General features: G+C 44.0%; 1 protein-coding gene across 2 annotated transcripts in view; it reads right to left on the bottom strand.

Moving 5' to 3' along the window:
• The window catches only part of LOC131836781 (uncharacterized), a 171,395-nt gene that overhangs the window by 28,126 nt on the left and 119,539 nt on the right, over positions 1-23,730 (bottom strand). The window contains exon 6 of one of the 2 annotated variants that reach the window (XM_059182564.1): positions 11,269-14,369. The exons of the other annotated variant lie outside the window; for it this stretch is intronic. Within the exon in view, the coding sequence (XP_059038547.1) occupies positions 14,351-14,369 (19 nt within the window). The 3' untranslated portion in view covers positions 11,269-14,350. Of the gene's footprint in view, positions 1-11,268; positions 14,370-23,730 lie in introns of those variants that run through there. 2 annotated transcript variants of the gene reach the window in all.

Raw genomic sequence — 23,730 nt, 5'->3', positions numbered from 1 at the left:
CAACATTTCTCAAACTTGAGAACACATCCGAATTACCTGGAGGGCTTGTGAAAGCATAATTTCTGGATCCCACCCCCAGAGTTTCTGTTTCTGTGGTTTTGAGGTGAAGCCTGAGAATCTGCGTTTCTTTTTTTTTTTTTTCAATGGAAAAATTTTTTGAAAGATTTTATTAATTTTCTTGTCAGAGAGAAAGAGAGTGCACATAAGCAGGGGGTAGTGCTAGGCAGAGGGAGAAGCAGGCTCCCCATCAAGCAACGAGCCTATGTGGGATTCAACCCCAGGACCCTGGGATCGTGACCTGAGTGGAAGGCAGACACCTAACCGACTGAGCCACCCGGGTGGTCCTGAGAATCTGTGTTTGTAACAAGCTCCTATGGGTACCCTTACATCTAGTCTAGGGACCACACTTTGAGAACCATAACCCTAGATTAACAGTTCTTACACTTTTTTTAGTAAAGACACCCCTTTTTGAATGATTTTCCTCATAGAAATTTACATTAAGCTTAATAAGATGGGAAAATTTTTTCTTCTTTGCTATTCATTCAAGGAAGATAGCCATCTTGTGCAGGGGGAGAAGAAACACAATGCTCTAGCTACAAAAGCTGTTGGCTAGAGCGCTTTGCTGAGATGAAGCAAGAAATGAGAAAGGAAGGGAAAAGGGAGACAGAGAAGAGAGGGAATTTTTTAAAGATGAAATCAGTAAGAGGAAGGGTCCTTGCCAGGGGCACCTCCATCCTTGTGACCCCTCCCCAACCCTCAGCAAAGTTAAATAAACCCATGAAATGCACGGTGCTTGTGTGTGTGTGTGTGTGTGTGTGTGTGTGTGTGTGTGTGTAAATGGTAACAAAGCTCAAACCAAAGTGGAATCAAAGAGGAACCAGAAAGGGAGCCAGGTGGGTGAGGTCACCACGGGAACCAAATCTCTACAGGTCTACAGATGCCTCATGAAGGCTTTGGACTTTCCTCCAACTATGGAATTGAAAGATCTGAGGCCTGTTTCCTCAGATTTCAGAGCCCCTAGCTGACCTCTGGATTCCATAAGATTTCATCTGTGCTGTGGTCTGAATGTTTGTATCCCCGCCACCCCCCACCCCCGCCGCCACGCTCACATCCCTTTGTTGATACCCCAACCTCTGAGGAGATGGTATTGGGAGGTGGGGCCTTTGGGAGGAGAGGAGGTTCTGAGGGCAGAGTCCCTGTGAATAGGATTACTGCCCTTATAAAAGAGACCCCAAAAGAGATCCCTTGTCCCTTTGGTTAAGTGAGATTACAGAGCAGTTAAGGAAGTGGCTCTCACTGGACACTGAAATCTGCCAGCACCATGACCCTGGACTTCCCAGCCTCCAGAACTATGAAAAATAAATGTTTATTGTTCATAAGCAACCCAGTCTATGGTGTTGTTACTATAGTCATTTGAATGTGTGGAGACCATCCGAGTAAAAGTGTATACTTGATTTTGCCCATTTTTAATCATCAAACATATGTAAGGCAAAGAATCTGAGCTTCTGCTCAACATGAGTTAACATCTGGGTTGACTTGATTTCAGACAAAAGCAAGAGCTCTTGACCTTTTAGTCTGTCCAGGTTTCTAGAGGTATTTCTCTCTTTGAAATACCAATGATAGCTCTTGGGAAATCCATTATTTCCTTTGCAGACTTTTAGGGGTCTGGGGAGGCCTGAGGAGGCCTCCTGGCCCAATGTGGGGTCTAACACAGAGGGGGATTCTGTGATAACTGGTGCTTGGAGTGCCATGTCGAAGGCCGTGTACCAGGAAGAATGTTCAAAAAGGCCATTTAACTTGATGTCTCCAATATATTCATATATGTAGTATATACAACTACATATATGGAAGCATTGTGTAGATACCATGTTAGTCATATACCTCCCCTTACTCACCATCTATTATATGTCAGTGCTTTATGTGAACTTTCTTGTTTGATACTGACAAAACCCACACAGGCAGGCATTTTATTTCTATTTTACAGACAGAAACCTATGCTCAGAGAGGTTTTGTAAATGTCCAAAGGTCATTCAGCTGGTAAGTGGTGGAGGTGGGATTTGAACCCAGATCTGTCCAACTCCAAATTCTCCATGGTTTTCTTACAACCACCCCACTCCTCCCTGCTTCTCAAATGAAAGGGATTGCCTTTCTTATTATTTCTATAGCTTTTGAGTGCGACGAGCGATATTCTGGTTGACTTACATTTCTTCAACATTTCAAACCTATCCCCTATCTCCTCCTCCTAGCTTCAAGGAAAGCATAAAATAAGATCCATTTGAATAATAACACTGCATTCCTGAGCCCAACCTTAAAAGAGTCTTCTCTGTAATGATGGTATTTGAAAATGGCTGTGTGTTTCCAGTCCTCCGGTCCTCCCCCCTCCCCCGCCAGTGAGCAGTTCCAGCAGAACATAGATGTGCTTTGCAAGTAAGAAAGGTCCACTTGGCTCACAATGGATTTAATCTCTCAATTTCCTCAGTTGTGGACATGCAAGAATGAAATTCAGATGAGATGCTATGATAATAACCCTTCTTGCCTTAGTCTCTCTCACAGCTGGGCTTCATTTATGCGCCTACAAACCAGCTCCTCTTTGCAGCACTGGAGTGACTGCGAACTGGGCAACGGAGCTAGACCCAAAACAGCAGCCGAACCCTCCCGGTTCTGCTGCACTCCTCTCTGGTTGCCAGTTTGTTTGAAGGGAAAGAAAGAGCCCACGTGGGGGGCAGCTGTTGGTTTTTCCTCTATGGAAAACACTGACAGAACTGGGGGGAACGTTGTCATCTTGCCATGAGGTCTCTATGGAGAGAGCTCTCTGGCATTGGGCATTGTCTTAACCAGAGCTCCCAAAGAATCCGCATTCCTGCTTCTCTAGAATAAACTATGTAGAGATGCTTAGAATGTTGACACTGAGGAAGAGTTTGAAGTGTTCTAATGGTCACTCACCTGCATTCCTCCCACCGCACTCTCTTCAAGGTCACTCTCCACAGTGGCCAGTATGATCTTTCTAGCGTATGAAATGGAGCAAGTCACATTCCAGCTTCAACTGTTCCCCTTGAAGGTCTTTTACGACCATAGGCCTGCTGACTTTTTCATGTGTTAACATGTCTTCCTGCTTCCCCATGCTTTGGAACACCTAAACTGGATCATGTCACCCCTGCTGCTCAGACTCCCTCCACCATCATCACCACACCCATAAGGCATCCCCCTGCATGCAGAGTGAAACCTCAGATCCTTACATTGCTCTGGGAAAGCCTCTTATTGGCCATTTTGAGGTTTTTGTGGGGGAGGGGTGAGCAAAGTTCCTGTTAAATTCTTCTGCCCACTTTGTCTATTTCTTTTTAAAATTTTCTTTTATTAAAACTCAATTTAGTTAATATATAGTGTATTATTAGTTTCAGGGGTAGAATTTAGTGATTCATTAGTTGCATAGAACACCCAGTGCTCATTCCCTCAAGTGCCCTCCTTAATGCCCGTCACCCAGTTACCCCGTTCCCCCTCACCTCTCCTCCAGCAACTCAGTTTTTTCCCTATAGTTAAGAGTCTCTTATGATTTGCCTCTCTCTTTCTTTTTATCTTATTTTTGCTTCCCTTCCCCCATGTTCATCTGTTTTGTCTCTTAAATTCCACATACAAGTGAAATCATATGGTACTGATCTTTCTCCAACTGACTTATTTCACTTAGCCTAATACTCTCTAGTTCCAACCACATCATTGCAAAGGGGCACTCCGTTGATTTCTTACTGATTTTCTGGAGTTCTTTATACAGTCTGGATACAAGTTCCTTGTTGGATATATGTTATATATCTTCCAGCCTGTGTTTCACCTTTTTACTTTTCCAATGTTCTGTTACCAAAGTTTTAAATTTTAATTTAATTCAATTCATCATTTTTTTCCAATTTATCATTTTTAAAGTTAGTGGGGGTTTTTTTGTTTCTTTTAAGGAATCTTCGCTTATCCCAAGATCATGAAGATATTTTCCTATCTCTTTTTCTACATACTTCATGGCTTATACTTTCATATTTAGTTCTATGATCTACCATAAATTAATTTTTGTGTCTGGTGGGAAATAAAGATTGAAATTCATTTTTTCCCCCATATGGAATTACAATGACCCAGTATCAACTACTGAAAAGACCAACACTTCTTTACTGACTCACCATAAAGCTTTTTTGTAAATCTGGTGTCTGTATACGCCACACCTCTATGGTTTGTCTGCATGTTCTTCCCTCCACCTGATTAGCCCTCCCTTCTATTGTCCTGGGTGGCTCAGTTGGTTAAGCGTCTGCCTTTGGCTCAGGTCATGATCCTGGAGTCCTGGGATGGAGCCCCACATCAGGCTCCCTGCTCAGCGGGAAGTCTGCTTCTCCCTCTCCCACTGCCCCTGCTTGTATTCCTTCTCTTGCTGTCTCTCTGTGTCAAATAAATAAATAAGATCTTTAAAAATAAAATAAAATAAAAGTAATCTGTGCTGGGAATCTCACTCTGAAAAAAAATCAATATGCAATGACCAGCATGTGGTATAACCCAGCGTTTAGTGGTAGATGGGTAGTTTGTAAACCAGTCACTTAGATGATAAAAGGGAAGCCTTAGTCATGAATGGGGGAAGGAAGGAAAGAAGCAAAAGCAAGGTGTTTAAACCAGAATATTCCTAAGGACATAAAATAGAAAGTATCTGACCAGTGATACATGAATTACTGTATTTTTCCTTGCTCTCTGCCAAGTCATACCTCAATTTGCCACCCCATCCCCTGACTTGTAATTGACATATAACACTGTATTAGTTTAAGGAGTGCAACATAATGATCTGGTATATGTATATACTGTGAAATAATAACCACATTGAGTCTAGTTAATATCCACACCTAACATAGTTACAATTTTTTTCTTGTGACAAGAACTTTTAAGAGCCACTCTCTTAGCAGCTTTCAGTACACAATACAGTATTGTTAACTGCAGTCACAATACTGTAAATTATTAACTGAAAGTTTTTATCTTTTGACCACCTTCACCCATTTCTCCCAGTCCCAGATCCCTACCTCTGACAACCACCAATCCACTCTATCTCTGTGAACTTAATTTTTTTTTTAGATTCCAATATAAGTAAGGCCATACAGTATTTGTCTTTCTCTGTCTGATTTCACTGCCCTCAAAGTCCGTTTATGCTGTTGCAAGTGCCAGGATTTCCTTTTTTAAAGACTGAATAAAATATTCCTTTTATATATACACCACAGCACCTTTATCCATTCATCCACTGACAGACACTTAGGTTGTGTTCATGTCTTGGCTAGTGTCAATAATGTGGCAGTGAGAATGGAGGTGCAGATATCTCTTTATTGAATTCATTTCATTTCCTTTAGTCAAATGCCACGCTAGAGTTCCTAAGTTCCTTTCATCAGAGTCACAATTTCTAGGAGCAATCAAAAGGATGGAATTTGGAATCAAATCTGGGTTCTAATCTATCATTAATACCTATAATGTGACCTTAATTTATCTCTCCCTCAGTTTCATCATCTGTAAAATGGTCATTACAACGTTTGCATGAGACAATGTATGCAAAGCACAGAACAGAGTGCCTGACATAGTCAGCACTCCACAGAGGGTGAAAATATCTGGGAACTCCTTCCCCAGTGCCTTATTCACAATCTGCAAAGATGAGAAGCTGCAACAAGGACTTTTCCAGGAAACTTACAAAACTAAAGAAAGATCTTTATGGTGTAGTCATTTCAACAAACCAAGGCAAGAGCTGACCGTCATTTCTATTTGTTAGAGCAGTGACAATTACGTGCTGGGAGTGCTTTTGCTTTGTGCTGGAGGCTATGTATCCCAATGCCCACTCTTCCCTTCTCCCTTTTAGAGTAGAGCTTGTTGCCACTGCCCGCTCTGTCATTAAGTTCTCTCCCTTGGTGCTTGCTAACCACTTCTGTTTTCCCCCTCTGGGCTGAAATGCTGATAGGGTTTCAAGGTGAACCGGCTTTGATTATGTGGATAAGGAAAATACCCTGTGCCCTAAGGGGGATGGCTAAGCAGTAAGATGGAAGATGCATGGGTCTTTCAATGACCTGATGGAGCAGCAATGCCTATTCATTCTAGATGGTTCTCAGGAAAGAAATGAAGAAATTATCATCTGAGTTGTGTTTTGGGGGTCTTCCTCATAGCAACTTAGCATCAAGCTGAACTACTGCACATACAGTATTTTTTTGGCCTGTGTGTGTGTTCTCCTCCACCTCTGCCAGGATATTCTACCGCTACCCTTCTACCTAATTAGCTCTTTTTCTTCTTTCAGATTCCAAAGGCTTCCTTCTTTCCTTCCTTCTTCCTTCCTTTTCTCTTCCTTCCTTTCTCTCTTTCTTCCCACCGTCTATCTCAATCCCTCCTTCTTTTCCTCTCTTTTTTAAAAACATGATGTCCTCCAAACTCAATCCACCCAGTTTAAGCAAGCTGAGAAGGGAAAAGAATTCTGGAGACCTAGAACTTTCCAGTTCACTGGAAGTTCAAATCTTCACCTTCAAGGGGAAGGCTGTGGCAGATTGCAGGTGCTGCACAGCAGCACAGAGAATGAGGCATCTGGGGGATATACTTGGCCTTCCGTACCAAACTCCGTAGCGGGGCCAACCCATCTCTTACAAGTCTCTGCTGTCACAGAAGGGGGCTGTTTAAGGGACTAAGAGCTTCCAGCGTATGGACAAGAATTCTGAGGACAATCACCCAAACGGTAATGCTATCTCCCTGAACCTGCTCTTAAGATAGGAGCTTCTGCAAAATACAAGTTCTTTTGATGGAGCTGGAAATATGAAAACTGGGCAGTTGCCCAAATGTGGCCACCTTGAGCTCCTCTTCCCCTTCACTTCTGGGGAGATGCAGCCATCACAACGAGACACAGTCATCCCTTTGCCTCCCACCAACCTGCGACAGAGATGCAGAGCTTTGCCATGGGAGGGTAACAGAGCTACAAGCTCCCTGCCCCTGATGGCAGCCTGTGAGACATGATGTCCTTGCAGGAACAAGCAGGTGTATGGTGTTGCTACAGCGCCATCAAATTAAGTGTTCTTGTGATTGTCCTGGGAATTCTAGAGGTTCCAGTCTTGCAGCGAGTGAACTGGGACAGGACAGAGATCTGCCCTCCTGTCCAACCCCCAGGTCGAGCCAGAAGGGCCCTGCTGCTGCTTCCTCAAAAACCAGGTCCTCTCAGGCTTTCTCTGCTGGCTCAGTGGGCAGCAGTCCCGGGGTAGGGACAGTGCAAGCACTGACTCAGCTGGAACTGTCCCTGTCCAGGAGTCAGGAGGTATGTGTTCAGGTCCCAGATCCCAGCCCTACAGCTGAGAGACCTTGAGCAAACCCTTCCAATTTTGCATGACTCAGTTTCCTCCTCTGTAAAGTGAAGGTAAAAGACCGGCCCCACCTTTAACCAGTGAGATGGTCTGAGAATAAAACCAAATAGTACATGTACTCTGCTGGCTGGCTCAGTCGGTGGAGCAGTCAACTCTTGATCTCGGGGTTGTGAGTTCAAGCCTCACACTGGGTGTAGAGATTACTTAAAAATAAAATCTTAAAAAAAAAAAGCACTCTCAGGGCACCTGGGTGGCTCAGTGGGTTAAAGCCTCTGCCTTTGGCTCAGGTCATTATCCCAGGGTCCTGGGATCGAGCCCCACTTCGGGCTCTCTGCTCCGTGAGGAACCTGTTTCCTCCTTTCTCTCTCTTTGCCTGCCTCTCTGTGTACTTGTGATCTCTGTCAAATAAATAAATGTTTTTTTAAAAGCACTCTCTAAGTTTAAATCTTGGGTCAAAATAATGTATTTTTTAAATTGGGATATATATAAGAGTACTCTAAAAACCTGTTTAGACAGCTGTTCCATGAATTTCCCTAGGTAAGCAGATACATGGAAAACACACGGTTCACCTGACAACCCATGAGTGCCCCTGGGAATGTCTAGGGTAAGTTACAATAAAACAATATGAGTTCAGTGATGTGTAGGTGAAATTGGCAAAACATTCCTTCTCCATTTTACCAAAGTCCTGACTTTGTTTAGGATTAATTAGTTCAGTGATACTGGAGACACAATTAGCCCCCAAATCTCAGTGGCTTAACCCCTCTGGTCCCATGTGATTTGGGAATTTAAGTGCTGGGCCCTCATAGATTTCAGATACTTGTTATTTTTATTAAATTGCATTTATCTTGTCTTCAGTGACTGTATTTTTCCTTTCTCTTCTGCTGATTTCATAAAGGGCAACTTTATGAGCGTGTGACCCGTGTAGTGGCCCAGGCTCTCTGAAGGGCCCCAGGCTAGGTTTAATGCCTTGCTTGCCGATGCCGTCTTCAAATACTTTGTCATTTTTTAACAAGGGGCATGCATTTTCGTTTTGCACCGGGTCCCGCAAATCACGAAGCCAGTCCTGGTGGCAGATATAGTGACGAGCAATGAGCCCCCTTCCTCCCAGATGCCTTCCACTGGGAGACCCAGATCATAGGTTAGTCCTTACGAGGACAGTGGCTTGGAGCCTTCCTGCAGCTGGGATTCCAGCCCTGTGTGTTGCCTACAAGGCGCACCCCTCATGTGTCATCTTCATTTCCGGGTGGACACTTAAAGACACAGGCACACATTTGTGGTACAAATCCTCCCAATATGCCCCACTTAATTATAGTGACTTTGCCTAGCTCTCGGTCCCCTCTGATTCATGAAGCCTTTCTTATGTACTCAGGGCAGTTTTCACAGACACAGCCCTTTAGCTTTGGACCCAGACTGCATCCCTTCATGATACTTCCTGATACTACAGGATGACCACAATAAGCACGAATGCCACCAACGACTTTGGGAGCACAGGCTGGGTGGGCGTGGCCAGGTACGGACCACACCCACCTGCACAGCCCACAGGCCTGCCCGAGGGGCCACAACTTCAGGGAATGAATTTTATGGAAGAAAGGGTGGTTAGTTCAGTTCGGTTGGTTAAGAGGACTTTCACTTTCCTGTGACTGATCCAGCCGTGTGACTGGACATTTTGGTGCTTTCCTCCTATATTTTTCTATTATAAACAATGCCTCACTGAACATCCTTGTCCGTACATCTCCGATTTAATATTTCATACAAAATGAACGATTTAAGATAAATTTGTGTAAGTGGAGGGACAGGATCCAACAGTCTGAGAGCTTTTAAGGCTTGTGGTAAGATTTGCCAAATTGTCCTGTGAACGACGCCGTTTGCTCTCAGGAGGAATCTGTTCTACTCTCCCCCCAACTCTGGAGAGCGCAGGGGACTTGCGTTGTGTATGTATTTACTTGGAGGAATGCGATTCTATGTGTGCAGCAAATCTTCCCGCAAACATACAAACCATTTTCGGGACAAACTGGCAGTTCAACTCTGCTCTAACCTTGTGGGAAAGGCAGTCTTACTGGAAAGGAAATCTCCTGAGAGGTGCCCCGGTGATCAATCCACGTAGCCACCGCAGAGGGGGCCCTATTCTTCTCCACGAAGGTCCTTCGGGTATGGGAGGGCTCTCCCCACGACAGACAGGGCACAGCCAGTCACCTGCCTAGCCACACAGACCAGCCATCTCCTCTCTGGGTCCTGTTGGTTGTGGCAGGAAGCCCTGTTTAGGAACGCACCGGTGCCTGTACCCTCATCGCTGACCCTTCTTTCTTCTTCCCACAGTCTAAGGAACACCTGCTTGGTCTTCAGAAAAAGCCCCCCGATCCAAGATTTGGTGGAGTCCTTGTCTTCATTAGCCCAGGCATTGTAACAAACATACCACAGACGGTGGCGGAGGGAGGGTGATGATCAACAGAAGTGTATTTCTCATGGTTCTGGAGGCGAAAGTCTGGGATCAGATGCCAGCACGGCCAGGTTCTGGTAAGGACCCCCCTGCAGGCTGCAGAGGGCAGGCTTCTCGTAGTACTTTCACGTGGTGAGAGCAGAGAGGGGAGCAAGCCCTCTCCCCAGGCTTACAAGGGCACAGATCCCATCCTTGAGGGCTCCACCCTCCTGACTCCATTGAATCCCATTTACTCCCCAAAGGCCCCTCCTCCGAGTACAGCTCTGCACTGGGTCTCAACGTATGACATGTCAGGGGACGCCGACATTCACAGTGGTTCTCTTCAACTGCCCACCCAGGCGGGGCCGAAGGCTTTCAGAAACCAAAGCGAGGGAGAGGGGGAGGCTCCTGGGTGGTTGTCACTGGGAAGGCCTGGCTGTGCCAACGAGAAGGGCAGAGAAAGAAAACAGCAGGATAAACAAAGTTCAAGAAGCTCCTGTCCCACAGCTCTCTGCGTATTGCCAGCTGCTGCTCTGGGACGACTCGCCTTTTCGTGAGAGGTCATAGAGTCAACTCTATTATCATTTGGAAACTAATATTTTCAGTGACCTAAAATAAGTTTAGAATATTAGATCACTGAATCTTTCTTTTTCTTTTTAAAAAGATTTTATTTTAGAAAGAGCACACACGTGCATGGGGAGGAGGGTGAGGGAGAGAATCTTTTTTTTTTTTTTTTAAAGATTTTATTTATTTATTTAACAGAGAGAGATTACAAGTAGGCAGAGAGGCAGGCAGAGAGAGAGAGAGAGGAGGAAGCAGGCTCCCCGCTGAGCAGAGAGCCCGATGCAGGACTCGATCCCAGGACCCTGAGATCATGACCTGAGCCGAAGGCAGCGGCTTAACCCACTGAGCCACCCAGGCGCCCCGAGGGAGAGAATCTTAAGCAGACTCCCCGCTGGGCCAGGAGTCCAATGCAAGACTCGATCTCATGACCCTGAGACCATGACCTGAGCTAAAAATCAAGAGTAAGATACTCAACTGACTGAGCCACCCAGGAGCCCCTACAGCAATCATTCATTCAGATAATGATTATCAAATTATTTTATCAACAGGCTTTACTGCTTTGAGTTTATAATAAAATTAACATGGCTTGAATTCTTACTCATTTTCAACATCGTGTAGGGATGCAGAATAGAACTCAAACATTTTTTGAAGATCAACATATTCATTATGAAAATTGAAATGTGTCCCAAAACGTAACACACCTCACAGGGGAAGAAGCTTGTCTGAATTCTCTACTGCTTCCTTTCCTCTTCCCTTTTTTTATTGGATTAAAATACACATAACATGAAATTGACTGAGCCATATTTAAAGTGTGCAGGTTGATGGCACTAGGTACGGTCACATGGCTGTGCCACCATCATCACATCTATCTCCAGAGCTCTCTCATCTTGTGAAGCTGAAACTATACCTATTAGACACCCCACAGACTCCCCTCCCCACCCCAGCCCCTGGCAACTCACCTTTGCTTTTTGTCTTTATGACCTTGACTACTCTAGGTATGTGGAAGTGGACTCCTTATCTGCCCTATTGTGACCAACTTATTTCATTTAGCACATTGTCCTTAAGGTTAATCCATACTGTAGCATATCCCCTCCTTCTTAAGGCTCAATAATATTCCACTGTGTATATATGCCATATTTTGTTTATTCATTTATCCAGAGGTGGAGACCGCAATGCAGTCTATCTGCATCTATCCCCATTTTGGTTGTGAAGGATGCTGCTGTGACCACGGGTGTACAGATATCTCTCGGACACCCTGTTCTCAATTCTTTTCTGTATGTACCTAGAAGTAGAATTGCTGGGTCAGATGCTAATTCTATTTAAAATTCTTTGAGGAACCTCAATACTGTTTTCCACAGCAGCGACACCATTTTACATTCCCCCCGCAGTGCACAAGAAGAACTCAATCTGGTCCAACAGAATCCTACTGCTCACCTACTGTAACTCTGGGAGCAGTGCTAGAAGAGATGCAGAGCATCCTGCCTTTATCCTAAAGAGTATGCAAATTTATCTTACTAATTAGATCAAGAGGAGTTAGTTTAAATATTGCAGTTAAAAGATTAAGTTTTCAGATAAAATATGCAATTAAAATACTTTTTGGAGAAAATAAGCAGAGTCTGACCATCTGGTTGTCTGCTTCCCCCAATCAGGGAGGCAATATCCCGGCGCTCTAGGATGCCTTCTGAGAGAGGAGCCTGGAATATTTTGCTATTTCTTCTTCCGTCTTCAGCAGCCAGCTGAGACAGGTGATATTTCAGAACAGAGATGAAGACAAGTGCTATGTTCACCCCCTTGAGACATCCCAAGAGCTAATTTGGATCAGGTCAGACTACCTGGGGTGCATACTTCTACCTCATTAATTTTGCCCTTGCACAAATGTCTATATGGAGTTGAAAGAAGATTAGGAATGTTTTTGCAGGTAGACAGACTGGGATCCCCATTCGAGCTTCTTTGCCTAATGGCTGTATAATCTTGGGTAAAGAACACATACCTCCTTATAAAAGCATCTCTGGGTCCTATCTCTGCTGAAAATGAATCATCCCCTCCTCTCTGGTACCCCATAATACAAACTCTATTACTGTAACACTCGCATCTTACCATGCCTGTTTATTTGATCACTGTCTGGTCTTTTCCTAGCACCTTGGCCTCAGAGAGCATGGTTGCATTGTACCTGTATCCCCAGGACACTGCACAGATCCTGGTACATGGTGGAGGTGTTAAGAGGCACCCCTACAGCTGACGTTCTGCAAAAACTGCCACACCTGTTAGGTAACACTGTTAGTGACCCACCTAACTCAGACTGAGTTGGCCTCTGACAGTATCAACCAGTATTGCAGAGATCAAAGTAATGAGAACTAACAAAGCAGAACCAGATCCTAGCCACGACACCATTATTATTTGCTTTGTATCCATCTTCTTTAGCTCACTGTGATGTGATTCTCAGTTCTGCTCCCTACACAGTTCCTCCAAGGAGAAGGCAGTCCTGGAAGGGAGTCAACCTGGGCACCAGAGGGCTATCAGAAATTCATTTTTTATTGTCTTCTCCCATATCTTATCAGTGGAAGAAAGCTAGAAGGAAGAAAGCTGGAGGCAGGGGCTCTTGGCATTTTGGTTTGTGTGAAGCTGAGTATGTCCTGTTTTTAAGGTTCAGAGGCTCTAGGTTCATTCTCTAAAGCACAGGTGCTATCCTTCACATTGCCACCCACATTCATTCTGTCTAGCCCCCACATTACTCTTTAAGTGCTCTGGATCAGAACCCAACCTCTCCATATTGGACTGAAAGGTAGGTAGGACCCCAAAAAGGTATGTCCAGGTCCCAATCCCAAGAGCCTGTGTCACCTTATTTGAAAAAAAGATCTTTGCAGATGAAACTAAGTTATGGATATTGAGATCATCCTGAATTACCTGGATGAACTCTAAATCCAATGACAGGTGTCCTTGGAAGAGAAGGAAAGAAGACACACAGCGGACAAAGTGGCACAAAGATAGAGGCAGAGAACGGAATGAGGCAGTCACCCCAGAAGCTGAATGAGGCAAGGAATGGGCTCTCCCCTAGAGCCTTTGGAGGAATTATAGCCTTGCCAACACCTTAATTTTGGACTTACAGCCTCTAGATAGCTGAGAGAATGCATTTCTGTTGTTTAAAGCCACCAAGTTTGTGGTGATTTGTTATGGCAGCCCTCGCAAATAAATACACTTTGCAAGTTTCAGGTTCCTTAGCTGCCAGATGAAATAATAATCTTTCCCACCAGATTTTTTTATATGGATTTAATGAGAAACTATACACTAAGTTGCTCATAGCAATGGTCCACAAAGTAGGTGCTCAATAAATCATAGCCACTAGAGTCTTATACTCTTGACACTTATGGAAGCTCTTTTATGACCGTACTTGGGGATTTCACTGCAATGTCCCCCAAGACTCTGGACTGCCTTCTCAGAGCTAACCCGGGAGAGAAACAGTTGGTGAAGAAGGGCAAAGGAGTAGAAGGCCACCCAAAAGAGATGAAGCCTTCTCAGGTACGCAGGATACCACTGAAGAGCACTATGACCCCAAAGAGGTTTGGGCAGCTATGAGAGCCTAAAAAAAGAAGAGGAAAGGGGCAAGCGATGGCTACTCCTATTTAGACTGTGTTTAGGAAAGAAGGGCCTTAGCCAAAAGGTTTCTATGATCTCCAATCTTTAGGCAAAACTATCCCATCTATGTGGTAATAGACGATCTTGATGCCATCAACATTTAAATACTAAACATTTCAAAGCAATCTTTGGATTTCCATGTAGCTCTGCTTATAAGGAAATGAAATAATTGTCGGAGTTTTTAGTAATCCTGACCCCCATGATAGAGATTTTTCACGACAGATCCAAAGTGTGGCTTTGGGTGAAGATTTGTTTCCCAAGCATCGTAACTGGAGAGAATGCACAGATGGTGCCAGTGAAGAAGCTCTTAGTCTTTGTGACAACTGCTCTACTTACTGTTGGTTCTTGTCTCCATTTATGCAGTTCAGTTAGGTTGATTTAGTCTTCCAGGATTTGATCACGCCCGGCATCAATGACGTCCTGGAGGCCTGTAAAATAAAAGGCCTGACACGGATCACCCCACTATGATATTTCTGGTCCATCCCTTCCTCTGATTCCCACAGAACCACTTTTCACACCCCCTTGCAATACTCATTAAGAACATTCAATTGTGCCTCTCACTGTTTCCTATACCCACAGTAACCATGTTTTCTAAGACAGAGGTTGGACATGCACAGGTGAGTATACGTGTGGAGAACACTGGGATAGAATATTTTTTAATGAAGGTAGCTGAATATGCAGAACAGGTAGCCATTATGCTTACATATGGTGCTAGAGAGAGAAACATTATAGAACTCAATTCCAATATACACTTGCTTTACTGAAGAAGAGATACATTTTCTTCTTTGGTAAAAATAATGCTTTCTTTTCCATGGCTATCAAGATGCTCAGTGTTAAAGCCGTTAGTCATTGTAACTGCATGAATTATTCTACTTTCCTTGTTCTTAATTTTCTAGTTCTTCCCCTCAGATTATGCCACCATTTTAGCCACTCTGCTGGCTGGCGGGCTGTCTGTTCATGGCAGGGACAGGTTGGTTCCACCCCACATATGTTCTCCTGTTCTTCCTTATTAAGAAAAGCTCCCAGATGTAGCCATGTGACTAAGTTTTGTGTGGGATTTCCAGGAAGGCTGCTTAAAGTGTGCTGACCCATTGGAGAGGGAATCTTTTATCTTTCCTTCCTGTTGACTAGGTAGTATCCCCAGCACACCAGAAACTATGCCGGACCACAAGGTGTCCCAAAGGATACGAGCCAGCACTGGGATGATAAGACAGAAAGACTGGTGCTGAGTCACTGACACCTGGAAGGTCATCCTGTCAGCTCTGGCCACCTAGCTAGAGGTTTCTCTTAGGTGGATCAGAAATAAACTTTGGCTTTTTTGAAATCATTCTTATTTTGGGTTTTCCTATAAAACTGCTACACTTTTTTTTTTTACAGCATTTCCCAGAACTCTATCAAAAATTAATATCAAATTCACTCCATTTTTTAAGATAGACCACTCCAAAAATATTCTCTAAATTTAATGAAATCTGGTTCAACATTTGTGTTCAACCACATTGTGATGTGGTAATCAGACAAGCATTTAATTTTATCTATATAGATGTGCTGTCTGTTAGAGGCTGGTTTAGACACTTTTTGGAAGGGGGCAGAGTATAAATAAATAAACAACAGTAATAGTAAGTAGGAAAGTATTTCAAGACATAGCCTCCGTCCATCTTCTTTAATGAATATATGAAAAATTTTGAAATTAGCCTAGTACTTGTATGTAAGAGAAAGTGTCTAATGAATATTCTATCAAGGATATAGAATACCCCCTTAAGACTTATTGATATCATTCACCTGCAGAGAAAAGTCACTTTTTCATAGATTAAACCAAGATAAATACCAGCCCACTGTCTGTCCAAAGTGTTATAAATTTTGTATTACTGAACTAATGAGATTTAATAAAATCCAAATTAAGTCTTATAGTACTTTGGAAAGAATCTTTCTTTCCTCTCAACCCTAGGTCTTCCCACTCATCTTCAAAGGAAGCATTAATGAGAAGCAATAAATCCCAGCATGATCGTGATTAAATTTCATGAATTAAACAGAGGTAATTTTGCAAAATGGTAAATTCAATCAGTAGAACAGATACTTTTCTTTCTCAGCCAAACTGAGGGCCAAATGTGTCTCCAGATTTTGGCATAAATGATGACATTTTGATTCTTTCTGTACGTGAGTATAATGCTTTTAAATACCTTCAAGAGTAAGTTGCAAAACTGTAATTTATGCCTTTAAAAGTATGGTTTAGCACTCTTTCCTTGCCTTCTTTCCCCCCTACCTCCATTCCCACCCTCTAACACATGTACATACAAAGTTGGTGGCTATCTGGGCAACACTGAAGAATAATCATGACTCAGATTTATAGAATGCAGCTTTAAAATTCTGGATTCTCTGTTTTAAGTGAGAAGCACCAGCTTGGAGATAATTTCTCCTAGTCACTATATGTTTTCCAGCGCCTTGGCAGTTAAGAAACACCAGCTTGCTGACGGCATTTTAAATGACCTACATTTGTGTGGAAAGCAATGTGGTCCAGCCCAGCAGGATTAGAGACGGGAGAAGATGCTCTGGCACTGATTGCTTATCAGGAGAAGCCGACTCCAGACCTTTCCTGCTTGGTTTCTCCATCTCGCCATCTGCATAACTGCTGATTCATTAGGCAGGTGTCTCTCCTGCTGCTGGAAGGGACATTTGTTCCCTATAATTTGCCACTTTTCTAAATGGTTAAGGGAAATTGAACTCACTGCTGGATACTGCGAGTGATGTGGATGAGTTAATGCCAGCACTTCCCCCGCATAAATGTCATTCATAGAATCAAGGCTCCGATGGCTAATGACTTCCTAGCTAACCTGGAGTGGACACCTACAGGAGAAACCAGCACCCATCGTGACATTTTGGGAACAAGCCTAATTTAAATGTTGCATCCTGTTGTCCTCACATTTATCAGACTGTGCACTTGAATTTTGGTTTGGAGAATAGTATCACTTGCCCAGACTCTGTGTCTTATAAATATATTCAAATCCCCATAACTGAGAAGCCAGGAGATTGAAGAGAACAATGCCCACATATATCCAAGGAGAGCTCAGGGCTGAGAATAGTTCACATTCAGCAGGGTCTAAGAGACTACTTCTTTGTGCTGTTTGCCCTTAATTTTGGCCAAAGATCGCCTCTTTGTCCATAGATTTTTTTCCTGTCCTGCTGTTGGTTCCATATCTCCTCCCAGACATAGGGGCATGGCTCAAGAGGAGATAATCATAGTATCTCAAACCCCTGGATACAGTGTTTAGTCTCAGAGGCGGACAGATTGAGACAAAGTCCTTGCCTTTTGCATGAAAAAAACATTCATCCATTCATAAAATTTTTACAAAGCCTCCACTCAAAGAGAGGCCTTATTTAGGGGGCTAAGGAAGTAGCAATAAACAAGACAGATGTAATCCCAGGGAGTTTACACAATAGGGCATGGAGCAGGGAGGCAGACAACAAACAACGATATGAACAAGATGATTGGTGAAAGTACTGCATTAAGGAGGATATAAAAAGCACGAATGATAGCAACGGGGCTAATACCCACAGAAAAGTGGAAACTGGAGGGAATAGAGGGAGGCCCTAGGGGGTGTTCAAGTGTTGGCTCTAGCTATCTTTTTTTTTTTTTAATTTTAAAGATTTTAATTTTTTTAAAGATTTTATTTATTTATTTGACACACAGAGAGAGAAATCACAAGTCGTCAGAGAGGCAGGCAGAGAGAGAGAGGGGGAAGCAGGCTCTCCGATGAGCAGAGAGCCCGATGCGGGACTCGATCCCAGGACCCTGAGATCATGACCTAAGCTGAAGGCAGAGGCCCAACCCACTGAGCCACAGGCGCCCCAAAGATTTTAATTTTTTTATTTGAGAGAGAGCACACGCAAGCACAAGCAAACGGGGGTGGGGAGTGGCAGGTAGAGAGAGAAGCCGGCTCTCGGCTGAGCAGGGAGGCCAATATGGGATTCCATCCCAGCACCCTGGGATCATGCCCCGAGCTGAAGCCAGATGCCCAACCGAATGAGCCACCCAGGCATCCCAAGCTCTAGCGGTCTCTTAAGGATAGTTGCATCACTGCTCTTCCTGGGTTTTTTAGATTGTGAGCCAACAAATTCCTCACTGGGGCTAAGGCCAGCTCAGTCTCCACTATATGTCACTTATCCACTCTTTGATGCCAAGATCTTGACTTGAGAATGGTCATTTGGTCAGCAAGTTTGTGCTGAGAGCCTGGTGCTGGGTATTGCAGGGGCTTCAAAGAGGAGCAGGGCATGCTTGCTCCCGTTAAGCATTCTCCATTTAAGTGTGGGCTGGTGGTGGATATTAAGGAGGGCACGTATTGCATGGAGCACTGGGTGTGGTGCATAAACAATGAATTTTGGAACACATACACAAAATTAAATTAAATTAAATTTAAAAAAAAGAAGTAATGCACATTAAATCAATAATAAAATACCTTAAAAAAAAGTGTGGGCTAGAGAGTGGGCACAGATGCACCCGGACGATATCGAACTGTGATTGTGCCCACCGCCAACTTGTTCCTCCCTACTTTTCTTTCTCAACAAGTAGTTCCATCTACCAGGTTGCTCAAGCAAGAAAAGCTCATTCCTTAATTCATCTCTGTCTCCCTCACCTCCCATTTCCAATCCATCAAAATTACTTCTTGAGTCCCTTCCCATGGACACCACGCTGGCCTGATACCACCTCTTCCATGGACTGGGGCAACCAATACCCTGTGCTCTCCTCCGGAGAAGAGACAGCTTCCTTGGAATCACGTGGATCTCCAGATGGAAACTGACTGCGATAGGAGAGGGGATGATAGCAGCCAGGAAGCATTCCGTTACTGACCCCAGGAAGTCACACATTCTAATGCATTCCTAGATCAAACAGAAACAATGCTCAGATCTTCCAAAGCATTTGGTGATTTGTGATGAGATTCTCATGAGCACAGGTATGGCCAGAGTTGAGAATACGTGATGAAATGTTAGCCCTGGAAATCAGCTTTTTTTTTTTTTCCCAAAGATTTTATTTATTTATTTGACAGACAGAGATCACAAGGAGGCAGAGAGGCAGGCGGAGAGAGAGGGAGAAGCAGGCTTCCCGCTGAGCAGAGAGCCCGATGTGGGGCTCCATCCCAGGACCCTGGGATCATGACCTGAGCTGAAGGTAGATGCTTAACTGACTGGAGCCACCCAGGCGTCCCTGGAAATCACTCTGAAGTCACCCAGACCAACTACATCCTGGTACCAGTGGGGAAACTGAGGTGCAAATAAGTTAAAGGTCTTATCTGAAATTATCTAGATATCTAGATATATTCACACACACAATGTCTCATTCCAAAAGAGATTAAAGATACCTTATCTGTGGTTTAAGACTATAGGCATAGTACTTCTTCAAGACATCATCACAAACATTATTTGTACAAACTGGATTTCTGATAAGAATCAGGTAGCAAGGGTGCAAGCATATATCCGATGAGTACTGGGCAACATATACTCTGGAATGGAGTAAGTGCTGGGACATAAGCCAGCTCCTCAGACAGTCTATGCCCTTTTGTAAAAATGCAGCCGTCCCACTTCCTCACATCTCCCTGTAAGTGCATTACCCTGGATATGGCCGAGATTTCCTCTAGAAAACATCTCTGGTCCCACACTATGCTAGATAAATATATGATTGAGGGCCTCAGTTTCCTACTAGAGGAAACAATTATGGTCATTTTAACTTAAGAATTTTAGGGTCACCTAGGTGGCTCAGTTGGTTCAGCCACTGCCTTTGGCTCAGGTCATGATCTCAAGGTCCTGGGATCCAGCCCAGGGTCAGGCTCCCTGCTCCCAGTGGGGAGCCTCCTTCTCCCACTCCTTCTGCCCTGCCCTGCTGCTCTTGCTCTCACCTGCTCTAAAATAAATAAAATCTTTAAAAAAGAAAAAAAAATGTTCAAATTAGTACCAACCTGGCCATAAAAATAAAGTATTCATTGACTATCCAATGTTATGCAGTTAAAATCCTGCAAGATAAACTAATTGCAAAGTTTGCAAATGTGCAAATAAATGAATTGACTTTCTATTTGAAGTGGAAAGCTATAAAACAACAAAACTATTAAACAACTAAAGGCTGGGGGACATCTACTCCAAATGAGATTTTTTAAAATTTTGGAGTGGTTACTTTATGTCATTCCCTTCCACTTATTTGTCTGTGGGACACATAATTGACCTAAGCCTCAGTTTACTCTGTACAGTTGGCCAGTAATATTACTGATGTTCCAGGGTTGCCGGAACAGATGAGAGGATTCACATAAAAGGTTTAGCATAGCTTTCAATAAATGTTAACATTGTATTACAAAAGGGCTATATTAAAGTCAATCTTCATCCATAACAACAAAATCCAGTAATCAGTATACAGAAGCTTGAGGCGAGGGGCTGGGAATGTGTCCAGGTCATGCTAAAAGAGCCTAGGCACTGAGCAAGATCTAGGCAAAGTCAAGACTAAAGCTAATTATCTGCAGAATGCAGGACATCTGTCATCAGCTCAGCAAAACTGAGATGACAAAGTTGAATAGGACAACGTACCTGCTTTGGGTGTCCTCCCATGTAGAAGGAAGGTAATTGATTAGTAATGGAGGGCTTTCCCTACAGAGAGAATTTTCATAATTGAATTAGATATTGACCATAAGGTCGGTGAATTAAGAAACACAATTTACATTATCCTGATTGCCATTGGTTACAACAGGCTTGTCTCTGGGGGTCTGTCCTTGATGAGGAGGTTGAAGGGGAGCAAAGCATGAGGACACACAGCAGTGTGCGTGCTTCCTCCTTTGTATACCAGCTCATGCCTGTGGTATGAATTGTGATGCCAGCAAAGTTGCAAGGTCACGGCCAAGATGACTGAGGTTTGGAAGGCTCTTGGGTGTGTGGCTTCTGAGTCAAGTGAGATGTCTGGGTTTATTTTTTTCTCTCTTGAACAAGCAGTTTGATATTTTAGCTTGCAGTTAAATGCTTTGATTGCTGGAAAGCACCTTTATTACTGAAAATCCTGCAGGAGAGCTAACTTTGTTATTGTAAGCCTTGAACACACTAACTGCAACCCCTTTTGTCTCTCACCAAATCAATCGGTTTTTAATTCAGTTTGGATAAAGTCAATTTTCTTAGGAACCCAATTACCTTTTTATGGTGTATCAGACTGTATAAATACGCAATGTAGGAATTGCTACGGCAGTGGAATGCATAATAGAGGAGAGTAGCCCAAAATAATTCTGCCTCGGGGTGTGTGGGTGGGTGAAGGGAGTGGCAGAGGAGGCTATGGAAAAGAGCTGACATTTGAGTTGGAGGCTTAGGAATTAGTACCTGCTTCCCTGGCAGATGGGATGGGAAAGGCTATTCCCGGCAAAGGGAAGGGCTTGAAGGCACAAAGCCTGGAGAAGTGTCAATGCACACCCAATACAGGAGATGAGGACCGGTATGGCTGGTTAGACTCCATTGGACAAATGTAATTGAAGGCATAGCAGGTGCTGTGCTCGGCAAAGGCCAGTGGCTGTCAAGAACAGAGATGGGGCAGGAAGGCAAGCTGCAGCCAGGGGGACGGCTGGGAGGCTTTGTGCCCCTCACTTTGGAGTCTGTCTTCCTGAAAACAGGATGGTGTTTAAGCAGAGAATGGTGGTATGAGAACCCAATGCAGTAGAGCAGGAGCAGAACTGCAGAGAATGGACGGAAGAGGAGTGACCGGACGGACATATGCTAGTCCGGACTGGTGGAGCTGGGGACTGCAGTGACGTGCGATCTGGGGGAGGCCCGCTGACATATGCAGCCCTCTTTCCTGGTGCCCACAGGACCTACTTCCCCAGATTTGCAGTTCTTCTAGCACCTGTTCTAAGTCACAAGGAATTTAAAACACACACACACACACACACACACACACACACACACGACCAAAAAACCCTAACCTAGAAAGCTAAATTGGACTCTTGTTCTCTCAGAGCTGAAATTATTTTAGCAAAGATAATGGCTTCTTTTAGTTTGCAGGGTTTCGTCTTCTCTTCGAAAGGTTAAAAATAGAAAACAGATTAAAATCCTGAGTATGAATCCCAAAAAGGATTTCTACTTCCTTCCTGTGGGGTGATAAATTTAAAGGACCATGGGATCTAGAAACTGCCTGAGAGACGCTCTTTTGCTGGCTGCATTCTTTTTTTAGTCAAGGACCTGGCCATGTGCTCTGGTGCAGAATCGGTCGCCGTCCGCGAAGCAGGTTTATTCCCTTTCGCAGAGCAGACCTGCTCCGAATCATTTCTATTCTTATCTCAGGTTAGGTGGGGGGCAAGAGGGTGGTGAGAAAGGAGAAGAGGGAAGCCTATTTCAGCCTTTGCTTCAAAAATTAACTTGGTTTCCAACGAAGACGTCTGGTCTATTAGCTTCATTCCCTTGGGGCATGCCCAAAACAGCAGAATCTCCTTCCCACTCTCTCAAATGCTCCTCTGTCCCAGAACTGCAACCCACTTTGTGCTGCTGTCCGCTCCCAGAATGACCACTCCGGAGCCCCTGGCTGGGGGGTGGGGCTGTAAGTGGGCCTTTAGGCTCACGTTGGGTGAGCCAGCTAATCCAGCCTAGAAGTAATGAAACTCTCTAAAAATCTCTCTTAATCCCTCTTTGCCCTGAAACCATGGATATTAACTTGCAAGGTGGGGCCCCAGGGAGCGAGGGCATCAGAGGCTCTGGGCAATTTAGCCTCGGTGGTTATGTAAATCAGAAAGTGAATCCTAGCACATTACCTTGCTGGGGGAAGGGAGAGGGTAGGGGGAGGTGGGTGGCTGGCAGCCTTGGTTCCTTGACATCCCCCTGAGAAATATCACCCTATGCTACAGTGACAAGGCACATGTCAGCACGCTTAAAGCCTCCTTCATCCTGAAATTTGTGATAAAATCAGAAGTTGTCATTGTCTGCTATCTCAGGCAGGTGTTATTTTAAAAATAAGTTGCCAACGACTTAACTTTCCAAAACTCCTCTGCAATATTGTTATTCTTTGATTGAAGCCCAAAAACTCTTTATTTTTTTTTTTCTTTTTAATTTATGCCTTTCGGACCAAGGACTTTTTAGAGTCAGAAACAGTCTATTTGGCATTGCAATGAGAGTCTGTTTTTTCCTACTTGGCACACCTCCCTGTCTCTTGCAGTAATTGATCCCTAACTTGCTTTTGGAAAACTAAACTCCCCCGCTGCCCCATATCCTTATTCTCGAACCCGAAGACAATTTTCCAGCCTTCCTTGCTAATAAATCTCAATTCTGTTTGGGGAACAATGGACAAAGATACTAGCTTCCACGACTTTCCTTCCACCTAGCAGTGGCCATGAGACACAATTCTGGCCAATGAGATCTACAAGAAGCTTGAAGGCAGCTTCTGGGAAGGCTTCTGCCTTTCTTGATAAAAGGAGGGGCAGATCCACTGGGGCAGCCCCTCCCTTCTTCACTTGAATGCAGATGTGAACTGCAGCATTCTGTCTATCGGAAAAAGCCAATAAAATCACAGTTCATTGCCCATTGATTTAATTTCATGCTGGTGACTGCTTGCCTCTGGATATATTATTATATGAGAAAAATAAATTCCTGCTTGTTTCAGCCACTGGTAGCCATGCATTCTGTTCCTTGCCAATGACTGCTTTGCTGAGACGCTTGAACTTATGCTAACAGGAAACCAGCTGCTAAAGCATTGCATTCCCAGAAGGGCAGTTCACCTCAAGGTCCATCTCTTCTCTGTTGATGGAAAGGATCAAGGAGAACAAAACCCAGGGCAGCTGGACTGGCTAGTCA

The sequence above is a fragment of the Mustela lutreola genome, chromosome 7, assembly GCF_030435805.1.
Source record: "Mustela lutreola isolate mMusLut2 chromosome 7, mMusLut2.pri, whole genome shotgun sequence".
NCBI classification, from domain to species: domain Eukaryota; kingdom Metazoa; phylum Chordata; class Mammalia; order Carnivora; family Mustelidae; genus Mustela; species Mustela lutreola.
Note: the sequence above shows the minus strand (reverse complement) of the source record. Positions and strands in the feature narration are given on the sequence as shown.